The following is a 14546-nucleotide window of genomic DNA, read 5'->3' as shown; positions in this document are numbered from 1 at the left end:
TATTCAATTAAAAGTCAACAAGCTCCATTTAGAGAGAATTTCCTCTTGCAAAGGTCCGGAACGTCACAGTAATCTCTAACATGCGCTCTGATTTAGTGCCCTATATACATTGAAGTAGCCTAGCAGTTGTATTAACGTCTGTATGTAGTCAACAACTGACTGTCAAATCAAATAAAGAACCTTCAATTCAACAATATCTCAACAATATATATACTGTACATGTTTTTCTCTTGTTTCAAGTAAAATAAGGGATGCATTTAAGAATAAACTGTCCACTTTTCTCTTTTTGGAGAATGTAAAATGGCTTCACTGACTCACATACTTTTTCTGTTGGCTCTCTCGCCCCGTCTCCCCCATGTGTGTGAATCTCACTCGAGTCGGGAAACTTATCGGAATACACACATTTGATTGGCTGAGCAGCATCACGTGAAGGGATTTACAATGCATGTAATAGGTCGTTGTGTTTCTTGGATCGCTGAACGAGTGCTGTAAAGGCTAGAAAAGTTGCGCCGGTAAAAATAGAAGCGCTCCGTCGAAATTTTATAATTCTCAATTATCTATCGGTTTTAGGTCCGGATACAACAGCGTCTTTAAGGTTTACGGTGCAAGTTCAAGCCTTTTACTTGGGAAAATATGTAGACTTTATGGACAGATTCTCACTACATCTACAAAAGGCCAGCCCAGTCATATGGCAAGTCAGGAAGTAGTCACAAAGGCAATCTATTGGTTTTGTATACACGGACACGAATCGTCCGTTTGGAAAGCCAATTAGGATCCTTTTTTGTACCCACAAATATAACAAATCCACGTAACTATGCAACGGTCAGATATAGTGACGTAGTATGAAATATTGACAAAAAACATTTATAGTGGGCAGGAAGGTCAGTGGATGGGTCCAACAAACACAAGACTTTTAAGACCAGTGTTAGACACTGCGTGTCCCAAAGTGTTGGTGGTTTTGTAGCCTAAACCTAACTTTCGTTCTGTAACATTATGTTTTTCCCAAATAGAAGTTGTTGCGAGCGACGCAAAACAAATACCCAGATAACTCGTGTCTCTGTACACAAAACATTTTGTGACTATTTCATGACCTGTGTGTGAGACTGTGTTGGAGAGACATAGTTGCTTTTACAATCTGGAATTGTAGATAGCCTCGTTGATTCTGTGTAAAGAGTTTGTGCTGTTTTCATACAGGGTAAGCCTGGTGAACCAGGAAAACCAGGAAAAGACCCACGGGTAAGCTTTGGTTCATTGAGTCGTCCACCTTTATTCTTTCAGAATCTTCTCATGAGGGAAAATGTGTTGTGTGATATTAACCTCCTTGTGTTTTCTACATTGTTTCTGCAGCTCTTACCGGGACTGAAGGTACACATTTTTCTCTTCTTATCCAAACAGCAAAATTACAATTCTAGAAAACATGATTGGCATCACAGTGACCTCTCATGGTGACTATTAGTTATTACAGACAAACACACTCAAAGACCGCATAAAACCAGCCATGAAACAGGGATCAGGTCAAGATGTTTCCACTTGGTCACCATGCAGCTGCTTCAATATTCAGACCAACCCCAACCTACACAACACAAACTCTACACATCACTATGTTTCCTTTGGATTGGATGAGCAGATCTCCACATAAAGCATTCATGGTAACAGATTATTTAAGAGGGGGAATGTAGATTGTGAGGTCAGAGAGATGGCCAGAGTCCTGTAAATACCTCTCACTATAGAAAACAAGCGAGCTGGGCTGCAGCCCCATCGGAGAAGCATCGGGGGGGGGGGGGGGGGGGGGGAACCAAGCCTCAGTCACTTGCTTTCTGTACAATTTTCTATTTAAAATACTGCATTTGCTACACTGGCTGGATATGTACTTGTTATGCACACACTTTGTTGTATCTCTATAGGGGGAGCCAGGTGTGAAGGGACTAAAGGTGAGCGGTCTTCTGAATCACTTTTGAAAAATGATTTGGTCAGTTGAATCCAGGATGTGGTTGGATTGGCTAGAACATAATTATTCCAGTACACAATCTATCTATACACAACCTGTGCACATTGTCCATTGAGTAATAGATTGATTTTCTATGACAATCATGAAACAATAACCATTTATTTCCCTCTGTTATGATGGACTTTCATGTATCATGTGCTTTCAAGTACCTGCAGGGATTAATGCAGTGGCAGAAGGAAGTTGTGTTTGATTTATGGTTGCTTTGATTTGGTGAATAAAACATCCAGTTTTATAGTTTTCAAGTAAGCTGGTGATTTAGAGGAAAGAAGACATACGACAGACAGGAGCGCCTCAGGAAGAGATGTTTTCAGCAAATCATCTGTCCCTCTGCTGTCTGTTTGTGAAGTTATAATATCGTCCCTTCTATCCCTTCACAGGGGGATCAAGGTGATGTTGGCCCACTAGGCCCTGAAGGCTCAAAGGTATTCCACCTGTTTTCATGTTTAACTTGTGTCTTTTGTTTTTCACTCAAAAGTCTATGACAAAAGGTTCAAATCAACTCCAAGCATATGCTCAGATTTGTTTAAACTACCTTCATACAACATTCAAATGCCATATGTACACTGGAAGAGTTGATGGGTCATTGTTATCATTCCTCTTCTCCATACTGGCCGTGAGGGGATCCCTTACATGGTCTCTGCTTTTGATTGTTGTAACAGTGGAAAGTCTGTTTTGATGACTTTTATTCTGTTTCTGTCAAGTTTGAATGAGGTTTTTACAATGAGCAGCGAGGTAAAGTGACGTGGCTTTAAGGAGAGCATATTAATTGAATATTTCGTAAGTTAACAAATTATAATAATTGTCCAAATCCCTGTTGATTTGATTTATTATATTTCACAATAGTCACATAGCATTGAACTGGGTTCAGGTGTGTTCAGGTTGTCGGAGCTAGAGCTGATTGCAGAGTCATTTGTTCCGGGAATCAATGCTGATTGTAACTTTTCCCACTGAAGGCAGAAGCCAGACGATAGTGGGTGTTACTGGCTTTATTTGTCCAGAGGGAAAGGGGCAATAGAAATTGAAGACAAGCCAAATTAAATTTTGTTTAACAACACTTCAATAGAACAATACCAAGACAGAGTGGTTGACACATCCACAACACTAAGGCTACATCCACACTACTACGTTTTAGTTTTAAAACGGATTTTTCAAACTAAAACGATCTAAAGCGTTTCAGCATCGTTCTCGAGATGATCTCCGTCCAGACTAAAATGCCTGAAAACAAATATCACATGACTAATCACGTACACTGGGCATGCGGGTGGGTGCCGGTGTAAACAGGAAGTAGATTGGTTGCTTAGTTTTAAAAAATTGTCAGGGTAATAAAGTAGTCTTTAATAATGAAAGCTTGTTTAACCCACCAGTTGAGAATCACTGCTCTAGGCCATGTGACTAAATGTACAAATGGATACATTTCCAAAAAAGTTTTGGCAATACACAAACACACTTTTACATTACACTGTTGTGTTTGTTAATTCAGAGAACTATTAGTAGAGCTTTAAAGATTCCACCCATAATTTGTGTTAAGTAAGGCTAAATAACACCTTCCAACTTGATGTTGGTCTTTAGAAAACTCAACTGCAACAGTGTTGAGTTTCAGGAAGTCAATTATAAAATGTAGAGATGTAACCAATACGTCATATGTTCATTAATTCATGACTTTTACTTTTCCCCTTCTACTTTACTCCACTGAGATTAAGTGAGACATCTCAGTCATCTGGGTATCATCCAACAGGCTGCTGCTGTCCCAACAAAACTGCAGTATATATCTATAACATGACTCTGTAAAAGGGATTCAGCCTGAAGTTTTGAGGACAGGACCACTGGAAGAACTGTGTTGCTGTGAGCTTCTGTGCAGATTATTGCCTTATAAACTTTAACCATTATCCGTCTCACTTTGTTTTCCCATGAACTCAGCATAGAACCCTGAATCTGTTTTCTGCCATGAGCTTTATGAGCACATCAGGCAACCGAGTTGAGGGTCACTAAGAGGACACAGACGAGGCCTACGCAGGCACAATTATCTGGCTTTTTGTTTCAGAGGTTGAACAACAAATTGCAAATGCAAATGCTCCTTCAGTTTAAACATCCAGTCTGTGAGGTGTTGGACACAGTCCTCACTGCTCCCCATAATGCTCATAGAGGATCTCCTGCTCCATCTAGTGGATTGATTGTTGTCAGTTGTTACATTTACTATATTTGCCTCTGCTTTGCTTCACAGGGAGTTACCGGAGACCAAGGAATTAAGGTAAGATTTTTTACCTTTTCATTTTTCTTAAGAGTCTCAAAATATTAGGAACAGCTGCCAATGAAAGTTACACCCCACTGGCTATGTTCTATTCAGGTTAAAGACGTCCTGAGACCTGTCCCCTCCTCTAAACACTCTTGTTCAGACACCAAAAACAACCTGTGCTTGTACCGACAAAAGAACCTTCTCTGAAGATCCACTTAATGTTTTTTTTTTTTTTTTACTGGAGTCTCAAATGCATCTGATCATCTTAATTAGTAGATGGAGTTTTGCTCACAAAGATACATACAGATGCATAAAACTTTATAAATACAACTTTCTTGAGGAAATGAAAAATCAGTTTTCAGCTTTAGAACAATATATTTTTCCAGATTGTCAAATCCAATATGTCACAAGCTAGTTACTGACCTTGAGTTAGAATTGTTTTCTTAAACTTTTGGGGCATTTAAAATGTAAGAGTCTGTTACTATTAGCTATAGAAAGTAAATTGCGCTTTCAGGAATTAAAACCTCCACATTTTTATCAAAAACAAATAATGATAAAATGCTAACTGAGGTCAGTAGTAGCTACGGCCCAGTTGTGTCTTAGCTTTAGCTTGTGCTTTAGACTGACATGGATGTAACGGACCTTGCATTGCTTATTCTGTCTGTCAATTCTTTGGAAAGAATAGAAGATCTAAACGCCCGGTGTAGACAGTTTGTTCACACAGAATCTTCTTGCTAACTTAATCATGATCTAAGTTTGGGAGTTTTGATTTGTAGTTTATTGGAAAGACACACTTCATTCAGCAGAGAAAAGGGTTATCACAACCTTGGGGTTAGGATTAAGGTTATGCTAACCCTTACCATACCCTTAGCACATGTTGAATGGCATGTTTTGTTCCTATATGACAAGCCTTTGACTGACAACATGATCATAGAGTCATGATCTGGATCTAGAATAAGTTGCCTTACTTGCATTACTTGCATTACTTGCATGGATGAAAAATCTCCCCTCCATTTGCTACTAATTTCTTGACAAGGCAACTTCTTGCTGCTTCTGTCCAGGGACCAACATGATAGGAGGCCCCTGATGTCATCTCTGAAAATGTAGATCTCCTCCTGTCAGTCTAGAAGGAATACTCCCTTTTCCCCCTGAGCCTCTGCTTGTCTTTTGATTTCACCCTGGTTGAAAGGGCATGTCTGATCTCTGAGCTGATGTTTCCATCCACTCTGTAGGGAGATGAAGGAAAGAGGGGTTTCCCTGGAGAGAGGGGAGGGAAGGTAGAGTGAAAGTCAAGCATGGAGTTTGTGTGTGGCGTGTTAAGATCTATTTATGCATGGCGAGATCACAGATGTGGCTGCTGGAGTCTGGATTAAAACTTCTTTAAAATGTATCTCTAAGTGGAAAGGTACTTCAAAAGTTACCTGAAATCCATCATGAATTTAAATCCATTTGAGAGGACATGGAGTTATACTGCAATGGTATACTCAATATCATGGCTCTTAACACCCCGGCCCTTAAGTTTTTTAATCTGAGAGGCTTTACCTGGCAAGAATACATATAGTGCACGTGCACTGGGGATCTTTCTATTTTTGTCGTGATGTTTAATCTGGCCTTTTTGGTTCTATTTTGAATTGTTAGGATCCTATTCAATCGGGACATTTCAGTGTTCATGAGACATAAACTAATGAGTGACGTCACGGTGACATCACGGTGACTGCGTCCATTTCTTATAACAGTCTCTGGGCACTCCATAGTTCAAAACACCACCAGACGTCACCCATTGGTTTGTGGACTATGGTTTTGAAGCAGCCTGTCAGGTTAGCCCCGCCCTAAAGTATAATCTGCTTTATGGTTTATTTGACTCTAAATGGGACCATAGTCTACTCAATGAACATCATGCTGTATTGAAGAAGACTTAAGCAATTGAGACCATAAACTCATGTTTACAATGTTTACTGAGGTAATAAACAATAGGGTCATTTTCACATAGACTTCTATACAATCAGGCTTATTTTTGCAACCAGAGGAGTCACCCCCTGATTAGAAAGAATGCAGGTTAAAGGCACTTCTGCAGTCCATTGGGCCCTCTCATTAATGGATATAATATGTCTGTCCAATGTTATGCAGACTACACAGAGGAGTCCCAGTCCCAGCTGACCTGCAGCAACAGTTTCTTTGGCTACAGTAGCATGGCAGTAGCAGTGGCAGTCATATGTGTGTTTTCTCCATTAAACCTAATAAATGGAGAAATGGAGGGGGGGGGAGTAAAAAGCAGAAAACTTCAAAGAAAGTGCGTATTCGTTGGTATCCATAGGAAGCAGGGATCTGGAAAGCTTTTATTGTATAATAATGAAGTGAAATAGCTTTTGCAGGCCGATCCTTCAGCGTTAGGGTACGGTCACATGAGGAGTTGAGGCTTTCATCAACCCAGGGGAAGTCTGTTCTATATATAATCTCAGAGAGCTGAGTTCAATAAATTGGGCCAGGTAGAGGTCTTGGCACAAATAATGACTTGCCCAAGTCTAGCCATGATGGAAGCAGACCAACTACCACCTCAAGACCTTGTCCCATTGGTCACTCTGGTGAATTACTCTACTGCTTCGCTATAGACTGATCTAATAAGCTCCATCTTTGAGAGCAGCTTTGACTTTACTTTACCTCTGGTATAAGCAACATGCGATGACAGAGAGAGTGTGGATTTCATCACAAAGGAGAGTGTGTGCCAACAGTCACACTTCTTTGACCAAATGAAAAGGTATCTCTGCCTGTTTCCACTTTAAATGAAAATCAATGAGCTACCCAGCTGGGAGAACTATTATGAGAAGAGGGGAAGACAGCAGTTAAGTTCTCCAATCACCCACTGTGTTCTATAACTCTTCATTGTGGCCATACATCTGTATGCAGCATATTGTGTTATCTCTCTCTATCACTTAATTTAACAGTTAGCCTCTTTTAAGAAATCTGAATCTCCTGAATGAATCAGAACACAGTGGCGATCAAGGTTGGGTTAGATTCGTCCTTTGGTCCAAATATTTTGTCCAAATATTCATGGTGCCCAGAGGAAGATTCCTTGAACCATTTATCTTTGGTACACCCCATGAACGTTCTACTACTAGCACTCTTAAGCCTAATATCCTGCATTATATTCTATAATATGTATAATACTTGGCACTTGTATGGTCTCAAGAGGATGTACCCTTTTAAATGTGAGAGGGGAAAAGAAATTCTGAATGAAAAGTACAGTACTGTTAGTAGTATGAGCGCAAATTAGCAAAATACCTACCCCCAATAAGTCCCTAGCTTTGTACAGACCATTGTGAGGGTAGAGGATCGTAGAGGAATAAGCAGAAATGCAATGTCACATTCCATCGACAAGCAAGAGGAAAGAGCACCTGAATGCAGTCACTAAGGCAGAGCAGAATGAATATTGGCACTTTAGTGAACGGTCAATGAACTCTTACAGTTGGCAGCAAAAGGCTGTACAAACACACAAACAAAAATCCCAAAAGACAAAGGCCGGAAGTTGGGTCACAAACTGGCAACATAACTAAACACAAGCAGCAGATCCTGAGCAGGTTAACATGTGAAGGGTAAGGGTCAGGAACAGGACACAGGCAGGCAAGAACCAATACAGGAGTGGCTATTTATCAAGATATTGCACATAACTGCACGTTTGCCTCCAATCGTGGCTTGTTTGAACAGGAATATAGCACAGTATGCCTGACACTTACAATAACTGTATATATATACAGTACATAAGTAGCGGTAGCGGTTGAGAGACAATGAAACTGTTCATTGACACATATTTTCTTGTTTACTTGTAGGAAATCTGATCAAAACATAGTTGATTGGCCTTTACCGTTAGGCAAAGGTGCTTCTTAGAAACCATGTGGCATTGATATATTTGACAATCAATATTTTCTGGAAAATTCCTTATTTCTATGATATTTGGCAGTAGTGACGCTGGCTTACTGATGTATAACGTTTAAGTGCTCTTAACGTTATAGGAACTTTGTATCATGACACTGATACATTCGACTAAACCTAATCCTGTCCATCTGTTACTAAGCATACACTTCACTGTTTAGTGTACACATGGAACTTCTCCTTGTAAATCATTACCAAAACTGGCAATGAGTAGCTGCGTCTCCATGTCCTTCCTCTGACACTGAGTGTGACAGGACGACTTGGCTTCAGTACAAACAGAACAAAAACAAGTGATCCTGCAGCATCATTGGAAGATGATTACAGTTCCTGTAAGTGTGAGGGTGAGGGATTGGTTCAAACTCATCCCTCCGTACTTTTCCTCTGAAGTGGAAAGCCTTTGGCTGCATGCCCTCAAAAAAGAGATTAGCATATTGATAAATCAAGACAAGGCATGCCAGTGTGACAGCATCCATCTGGGCCTCCACCCATGTCACGGAAAGAGAGATGTTAAAATAGAATGAAGGACAAACTTTCCAGGACCAGAGGAATGCTACAAGCTGATTGAGCAGTCATGGATCAAAGAGAGATGATGTTTCCTGTTTGGGGCAGTTGGTTCTTTGGGAACGTCTCTATTGAACCCCTTCACCACTCAGGTACTTCTGAGGGTAGCGGGGATAATGGAGATCCAGCATGGCTTGTATCTGGCTACAAACCCTTGTACGCCAATGGACACTCTGTCCTGTTGTGGTCCCTTTAATCTCCATCCTAATCATAAATTACATGTGATTAAAACTGGAAAAGACCTTCAGTACTCAAGATACAGTAATGACAATATCCAAGGATGAATGCTTGTTGTATTGTCTCAATGGTGCTGTAAGAACAGTTGGTTAAGAAGCAAGAAGTAGCAGTGTTAAAATGAGCTACAGTGGCATTAGGCCTCGTAGATACAGCGATAGCAGTATTATGAGTAATCGTACCAATAGAAGTATGCTGTAATTATACTTACTAATAAATACATTTACTATAAATATGCGGCTTCCTGATCCTGTTTATTGGTTATCAATGGAAATGTACTTGTTGATATATACTGCTTTACTTTCCATTTTGTAAATATGTATTCATATCCATGGACATGAAATGCCATTTTCTGCAAAGGGATCATGGGTTAAAGTTGTATGATAATGTGGATAATCCATAGCATACATGTCTTTCAATGAATCACAGGATAAAGCTCTCACCTTCTTCTGACATCTTGTCTTCTATATATGACCAAACTAACTGCCATAGCGATTGAAATGGAAGCACCACAACCTTGAATGTGTTACTTGAACATTTGATACATGTGGGGTATCACAGTACCAAGTCATTTGGACTTCCTGGCAACTCGGAATGCTAATGATACAAAGATGAAGGTTAGTCAAATTAGTATTTTAGTGCTAATTTGATGGAGCTTGTTCAAATGGTTCCTGCATCTTCTGTCTCCCTTTTGCATGTTGCTATACAGAGCAAATCACAGCCCTCTGAGAAAACACCGGCAATATGAACTTGTTATCCTCTGTCTACAACTAAAATAAATTACATTCAAGCATCATCAGACACACAGTGGACAGCCTACCAATTCCACTAGGGAAAACAGGATTGTAGAAGCTCCCTCTACCATCCAGCTGTGGCTGTGCTTTGTGTTGTTACCGCTGTGGCTGTTCCTCATCTTTAAACCATCTACTCATTCAAAAGAAAAGAGGAGCAAGAACACAGACTCAACTGTGGTTCCTTTCACTCTATACTTTTACATGGGCAGATAATGAGAAATTGGGCCCCTGGCTCCCACTCATCCTGCATAGGAAAACACACCCAGTCTGAGAGAAGATGCTGTTTGCAGTCTTTTGACTTCTCTTTGTAGTCATTTTGCATCTCATTATGGTTGTTTTGTCTTTGGAGTCATTAGATTGACTTCTCTTCTGCCCAGTTAGCCCATTCAGTACTCTCTCCATGTATTGCATGCATAATTGCTTTCTGGATGTGTCTGCATGTCTTTTTCAATATCCTGAAAAAAACTGTCTGACAATTCTTTTCATTTTCTTCCTTTTCCACCATATTTGACCTTTATGCCAACTTGGCCATCGTAGGGAGGGCCAGGTTTCCCGGGCGCTTCTGGGTTAAAGGTAAAGTCATTAATGAGCAGTGTGTGTGGCAGTTATTACATACCCAATCAGATCAGTGGGTCATAACTGTCTTTCTTTCACTGCAAAGGGCCAGGCTGGCCACCCAGGTACCCCTGGCATCCCAGGCAAGAGGGGCTACAGGGTAGGCCTGGAATGGAATGAGCACCCTTACTGTCTGGTTGTCCGTCAGTCAGTCACCCTTATTCCTCTAATAACTGGACATCTGTAGTCAGACATTCATCGCATCAGTGTTTTGTGTTTGTGACGGGCCAAAGCTCCAAATAGGACTGTGCTTCCCTCGTGGTTTGTTGGAGTGCTTTGGTGTCTTTGGATGATATAATCAGTCAGCTTAAATGACTACTTCAGAATCGGGGCGCTAACTCTTTATTGTTGCACTGTGCAAACCATATCATACCATTTGTCATTTCTAAGAACACTCATACATGCATTCTTTGATTCAGTCTGAATCACAGAAGAATGGATTGTCTTGGACATGTTGTGATCTGTGGGAATGTACAGAAATGCTCAAATAATCTCGACTCATAAGCACTTACTAGCATACTAACTTCCTTTTTCTTGAAATTCTATCCGTGGATCCTACTTTTTATGTCTCAGCACCATATTGGACATAAACAATCTATGTTTTTCAGTCAATCTCTATTCATTATTGTTCTTGTCTGGTTAATTGTAACACGTCGTACTGCATTCAGCTAAGACTTTGCTCTCTATGTATGGCAGGGTGAGAGGGGAGAAGCGAGCTTTGTAGCCCAGGGAATTAAAGGAGAACCTGGTTCACCAGGACTGCCAGGCCTAATGGGAATAAAGGTAAAGGGAAATAGTTGTATTAGAGTATAGATACATGCATGCACAGCAATGCCTCCATCAATCATTATTAAGTAACACTTTAACAAAAGCTAGTGTCCATGGAAGTGACTGTATGTTTATCTTTCAGGGTGACACGGGTGATAAGGGAGACACGGTGAGATAAAACAGCATAATGGGAAGACTTTCCAAATAATAACACAAGTTGAGAGTGTTTATGGAGAATCTAAGTGTCATACCTTCATCTAACCTCTAGGGGGAAGCAGGCCCTGATGGCCCAGCTGGACCAAGAGTAAGTGGGGACTGGCAGAGTCCTTGTTGCAAATATTGACACAAAATGAATATTTATAATCATAATGCTATTGTTAACACATTTTTTTTTCACCTTATAGGGTCCTCCAGGCCCAACTGGGGAGCCAGGAAAGGCTGAAATCCACAACAATGAAAATGTATGTGTAACTCATATTTAGTAGCAATTTTCCTTACATGTATTAACAGTAAAGAGTAAACAAATACTGTAACATTCAACATTCCTCCACAGGATATTCGCAACATACCCCTGATGGTAAGTACATTCTAGGGTTTATCACAACATGTGCAAGCGCAGAACAGTAGTAAACGTTCTATTTAATGGCATCATATCTTCTCCTCCTAGGGCCCCCCTGGATTACCTGGACCTTCAGGGGCCCCTGGACTGCCTGGTACCAAAGTAGGAGAGATTTTAATATGACAATTAACACGTTATGTTCTGACACTATTTCATTACACACTGCATGTAAAAGATGAGCCACAATTCCTACATTCAGAAAATAAATATATTGTTTTGGAGTGTTATTGTAAGTGTTAATGTTGTGTTTGTGCCATAGCCAGAGTGACTCGGCTCAGGAAAAGATCGTTGTTTGGGTAAAATAACAATGGAAATGGCGTTACTCGAGTTACATGAGTCAACGCTGACTTTTGGGTTTGGGTAGACTACGAGATCACCCGTCCTGGCTCGTGATTATTTGTAGTAATTACAAATCGTATATGTGGGTTATACGAATTATAGTGCATGACTTTTCGTAGATACAGTAGCTATGAACAGTGTATGAAAACAGCCTGAGTTACATACCTAAATAGTAGAAAATAGTAGAATGTTAAAGCATAAAAATATGCCCTGGGTGGAAGCACATCGAACTTCATTTAAATTATGTCAGTCAGACGGTTTGTATATTTTACGACCAGTTGCTCCTAATTTTTTGTGAGTTTTCCTTCGAAAGTCCAGCAACACGTTTCAATATCTGCTGGTTATATGCATACAGTCTTTTCAAAACAAACTTCCTTCTTAACAGGAAACAACTTACTTATGTTTAGGCAACAAAAACACTTATCTAGGTTCAGGAAAAGATTGTCGTTTGGGTTGAAATAAGTAATAAAGCGTTGTTACTGAAGTACCCAATAGTCCCCTGGATTAAGATGACTTTGTTGGAGCCATTCACCTCTTTATATTCCCTCAATGATAAGTATGTGTTTAAAATATCTATGAATTACGGTGCATTGTTTTTCATATGTACAGCTACAAATGCTGGATGAGGCCAGCATATATGGAGAGAATAGGCCTTTCAGCAATGTGTGAGGTGATGCACGAGTTCTACAGGAAATAGAACCTTGAAAATATGCCTGTATGCAAAAAGAGCTCACATTATATAACACACGGGACCATTTGAAAAAGAGAAGTTGAACCCATATCTGGTTTCCATTTGTTATTTTGTTCCTTTTGTAAATTGGTCAGTAGAAATCTATAAAAAGATGATATGTTTATTCGACATAAACTCTAAATACTAAAAATGTACTATAAAAATAGTCAATTAAATGAAAAATCTTTTCTTTTCATACAGACATGATGATGGGTAATATGTATGTTGATGATGATGTTTAGTTTCTATTTGATCATGTGATAAGACTATACAATATATTCTACCTAGTTTAGGCACAAAATTAGTCAAGACTGAAGTGCTGAGCACATATGCAAGCCCAGTGAGCATTCATGCCTTTCAAAGGAAAAGCATTAGAAAGTAACTGGCCCCGCCATAATAGTGTGTCCTGGGGCCCGTTGTAATTACCTTACTCCACTAGTGCCAATGCAAAGTGCTCCAGAAAAAAATGCAGGGTCCTCTGGCAAAGAAGTTGAACTTGGCTCAACTTTTACAGCAACGCAATGCAGCATCATCCAGCGAGGTGCCACATTGGCGGCCAATCAAATACATGGAAACCCAAACTCCTGGTGGATTAATTTGTAACTTCAATAGTGTATTTCTACAGTTTACCTTGCCATTGTTGTGATAAAAGATAAAATAGTTGCTGCCATGATGACTTTTCAGAGTTGTTAAATCCTGTGTGTAAGTATTATTAAAAGTTGCATTCTTTGCCGAGTTGGTAATACAGCCTTGGTGTGTCCTCAGGGTGAACTTGGTCTGCCAGGTCCTCCAGGACTGGACGGAGATAAGGTAATAAGTTATCAGTACTTCATATTATCAGCCAGGCAGTTGAATTATTTCATAGATCTACATTGTGATAGTAGTCAATTGATTGCAGTGATGGATGATGATTAAAGCTCACATTTTAGATTTCACTTTTTTCCTGATGTTGAATATTGTTAATGTTAAGATGTCAGCCATGTTATCCGACCAGAGAATTGTTTGCGTTCCTCCTGATGCAACTTCAAAAAAATGTTTTTTGTTTAGTTTTTTGTCTTGTTTTTCTTGTGTTGGAAATGGGCTACATCTGCATTTTGTTGTGTATGTATTTGTGTTGCATAATGACAATAAATGATCTTTGAATCTTAACATAGCTTCTATCGGCTAAAGCGAGGTGACCTTGACCTCTTGTGTTTTCAGGGGCCCAGGGGGAAGCCTGGAGAGCCCGGTCCTGTAGGCCCAGCCGGTCCTGAAGGTCCCAGAGGGGCGGGTGGTGTCATGGGCTTCTCTGGACCCAAAGGGGACAAGGGAGACATGGGTCTATCTGGATCACCTGTGAGTGACTGCGTTAACCACACACCACATCACACCACATCACTGCCTGGGGTTCCCTGACCAAAGCCCCAGTCTCACATCTGTCATTATCCAGAGGGAAGGCCTTGGGTTTTCCAGTTGCCCTCTCATTATCTAATTAGAGACTCACTAGCTTGGAAGGGACCCGAGGATTGACACTGTGTTCAGCTTTTAATTCACTGCAGCATGGATCCCAAATGTGCCCCCATATAGAAGGCTATGCTATTTGTAGCCCGGTGTTACTCTGAGAGCCTTTAGTTAAAACTGCTTTTCTGTATCCTGTATATATCTGTACGGTTGACAGTTTGCTACGTTACTTATTAAGGGAGACATTTATTTTGCTCTTGTGTGTACATCTTGTGTTG

The 14546-nt window shown here is 40.2% G+C and overlaps 1 protein-coding gene across 1 annotated transcript in view; it reads left to right on the top strand.

Annotated features, from left to right (window-relative positions):
- Positions 1–14546, top strand: part of col13a1 (collagen, type XIII, alpha 1) — a 118276-nt gene that overhangs the window by 86607 nt on the left and 17123 nt on the right. The window contains exons 16-30 of the mRNA XM_076077267.1: positions 1195–1236; positions 1348–1365; positions 1905–1931; positions 2386–2430; positions 4230–4256; positions 5474–5518; positions 10419–10472; positions 11069–11155; positions 11283–11309; positions 11409–11444; positions 11545–11601; positions 11694–11717; positions 11808–11861; positions 13594–13638; positions 14029–14163. Of these exons, the coding sequence (XP_075933382.1) occupies positions 1195–1236; positions 1348–1365; positions 1905–1931; positions 2386–2430; positions 4230–4256; positions 5474–5518; positions 10419–10472; positions 11069–11155; positions 11283–11309; positions 11409–11444; positions 11545–11601; positions 11694–11717; positions 11808–11861; positions 13594–13638; positions 14029–14163 (723 nt within the window). The remainder of the gene's footprint in view (positions 1–1194; positions 1237–1347; positions 1366–1904; positions 1932–2385; positions 2431–4229; positions 4257–5473; positions 5519–10418; positions 10473–11068; positions 11156–11282; positions 11310–11408; positions 11445–11544; positions 11602–11693; positions 11718–11807; positions 11862–13593; positions 13639–14028; positions 14164–14546) is intronic.

Source organism: Anarhichas minor, unplaced genomic scaffold (assembly GCF_050575085.1).
Source record: "Anarhichas minor isolate MPS153535 unplaced genomic scaffold, ASM5057508v1 ptg000058l, whole genome shotgun sequence".
Lineage (NCBI taxonomy): Eukaryota > Metazoa > Chordata > Actinopteri > Perciformes > Anarhichadidae > Anarhichas > Anarhichas minor.
This window is presented reverse-complemented; position numbering and strand designations above follow the sequence as displayed.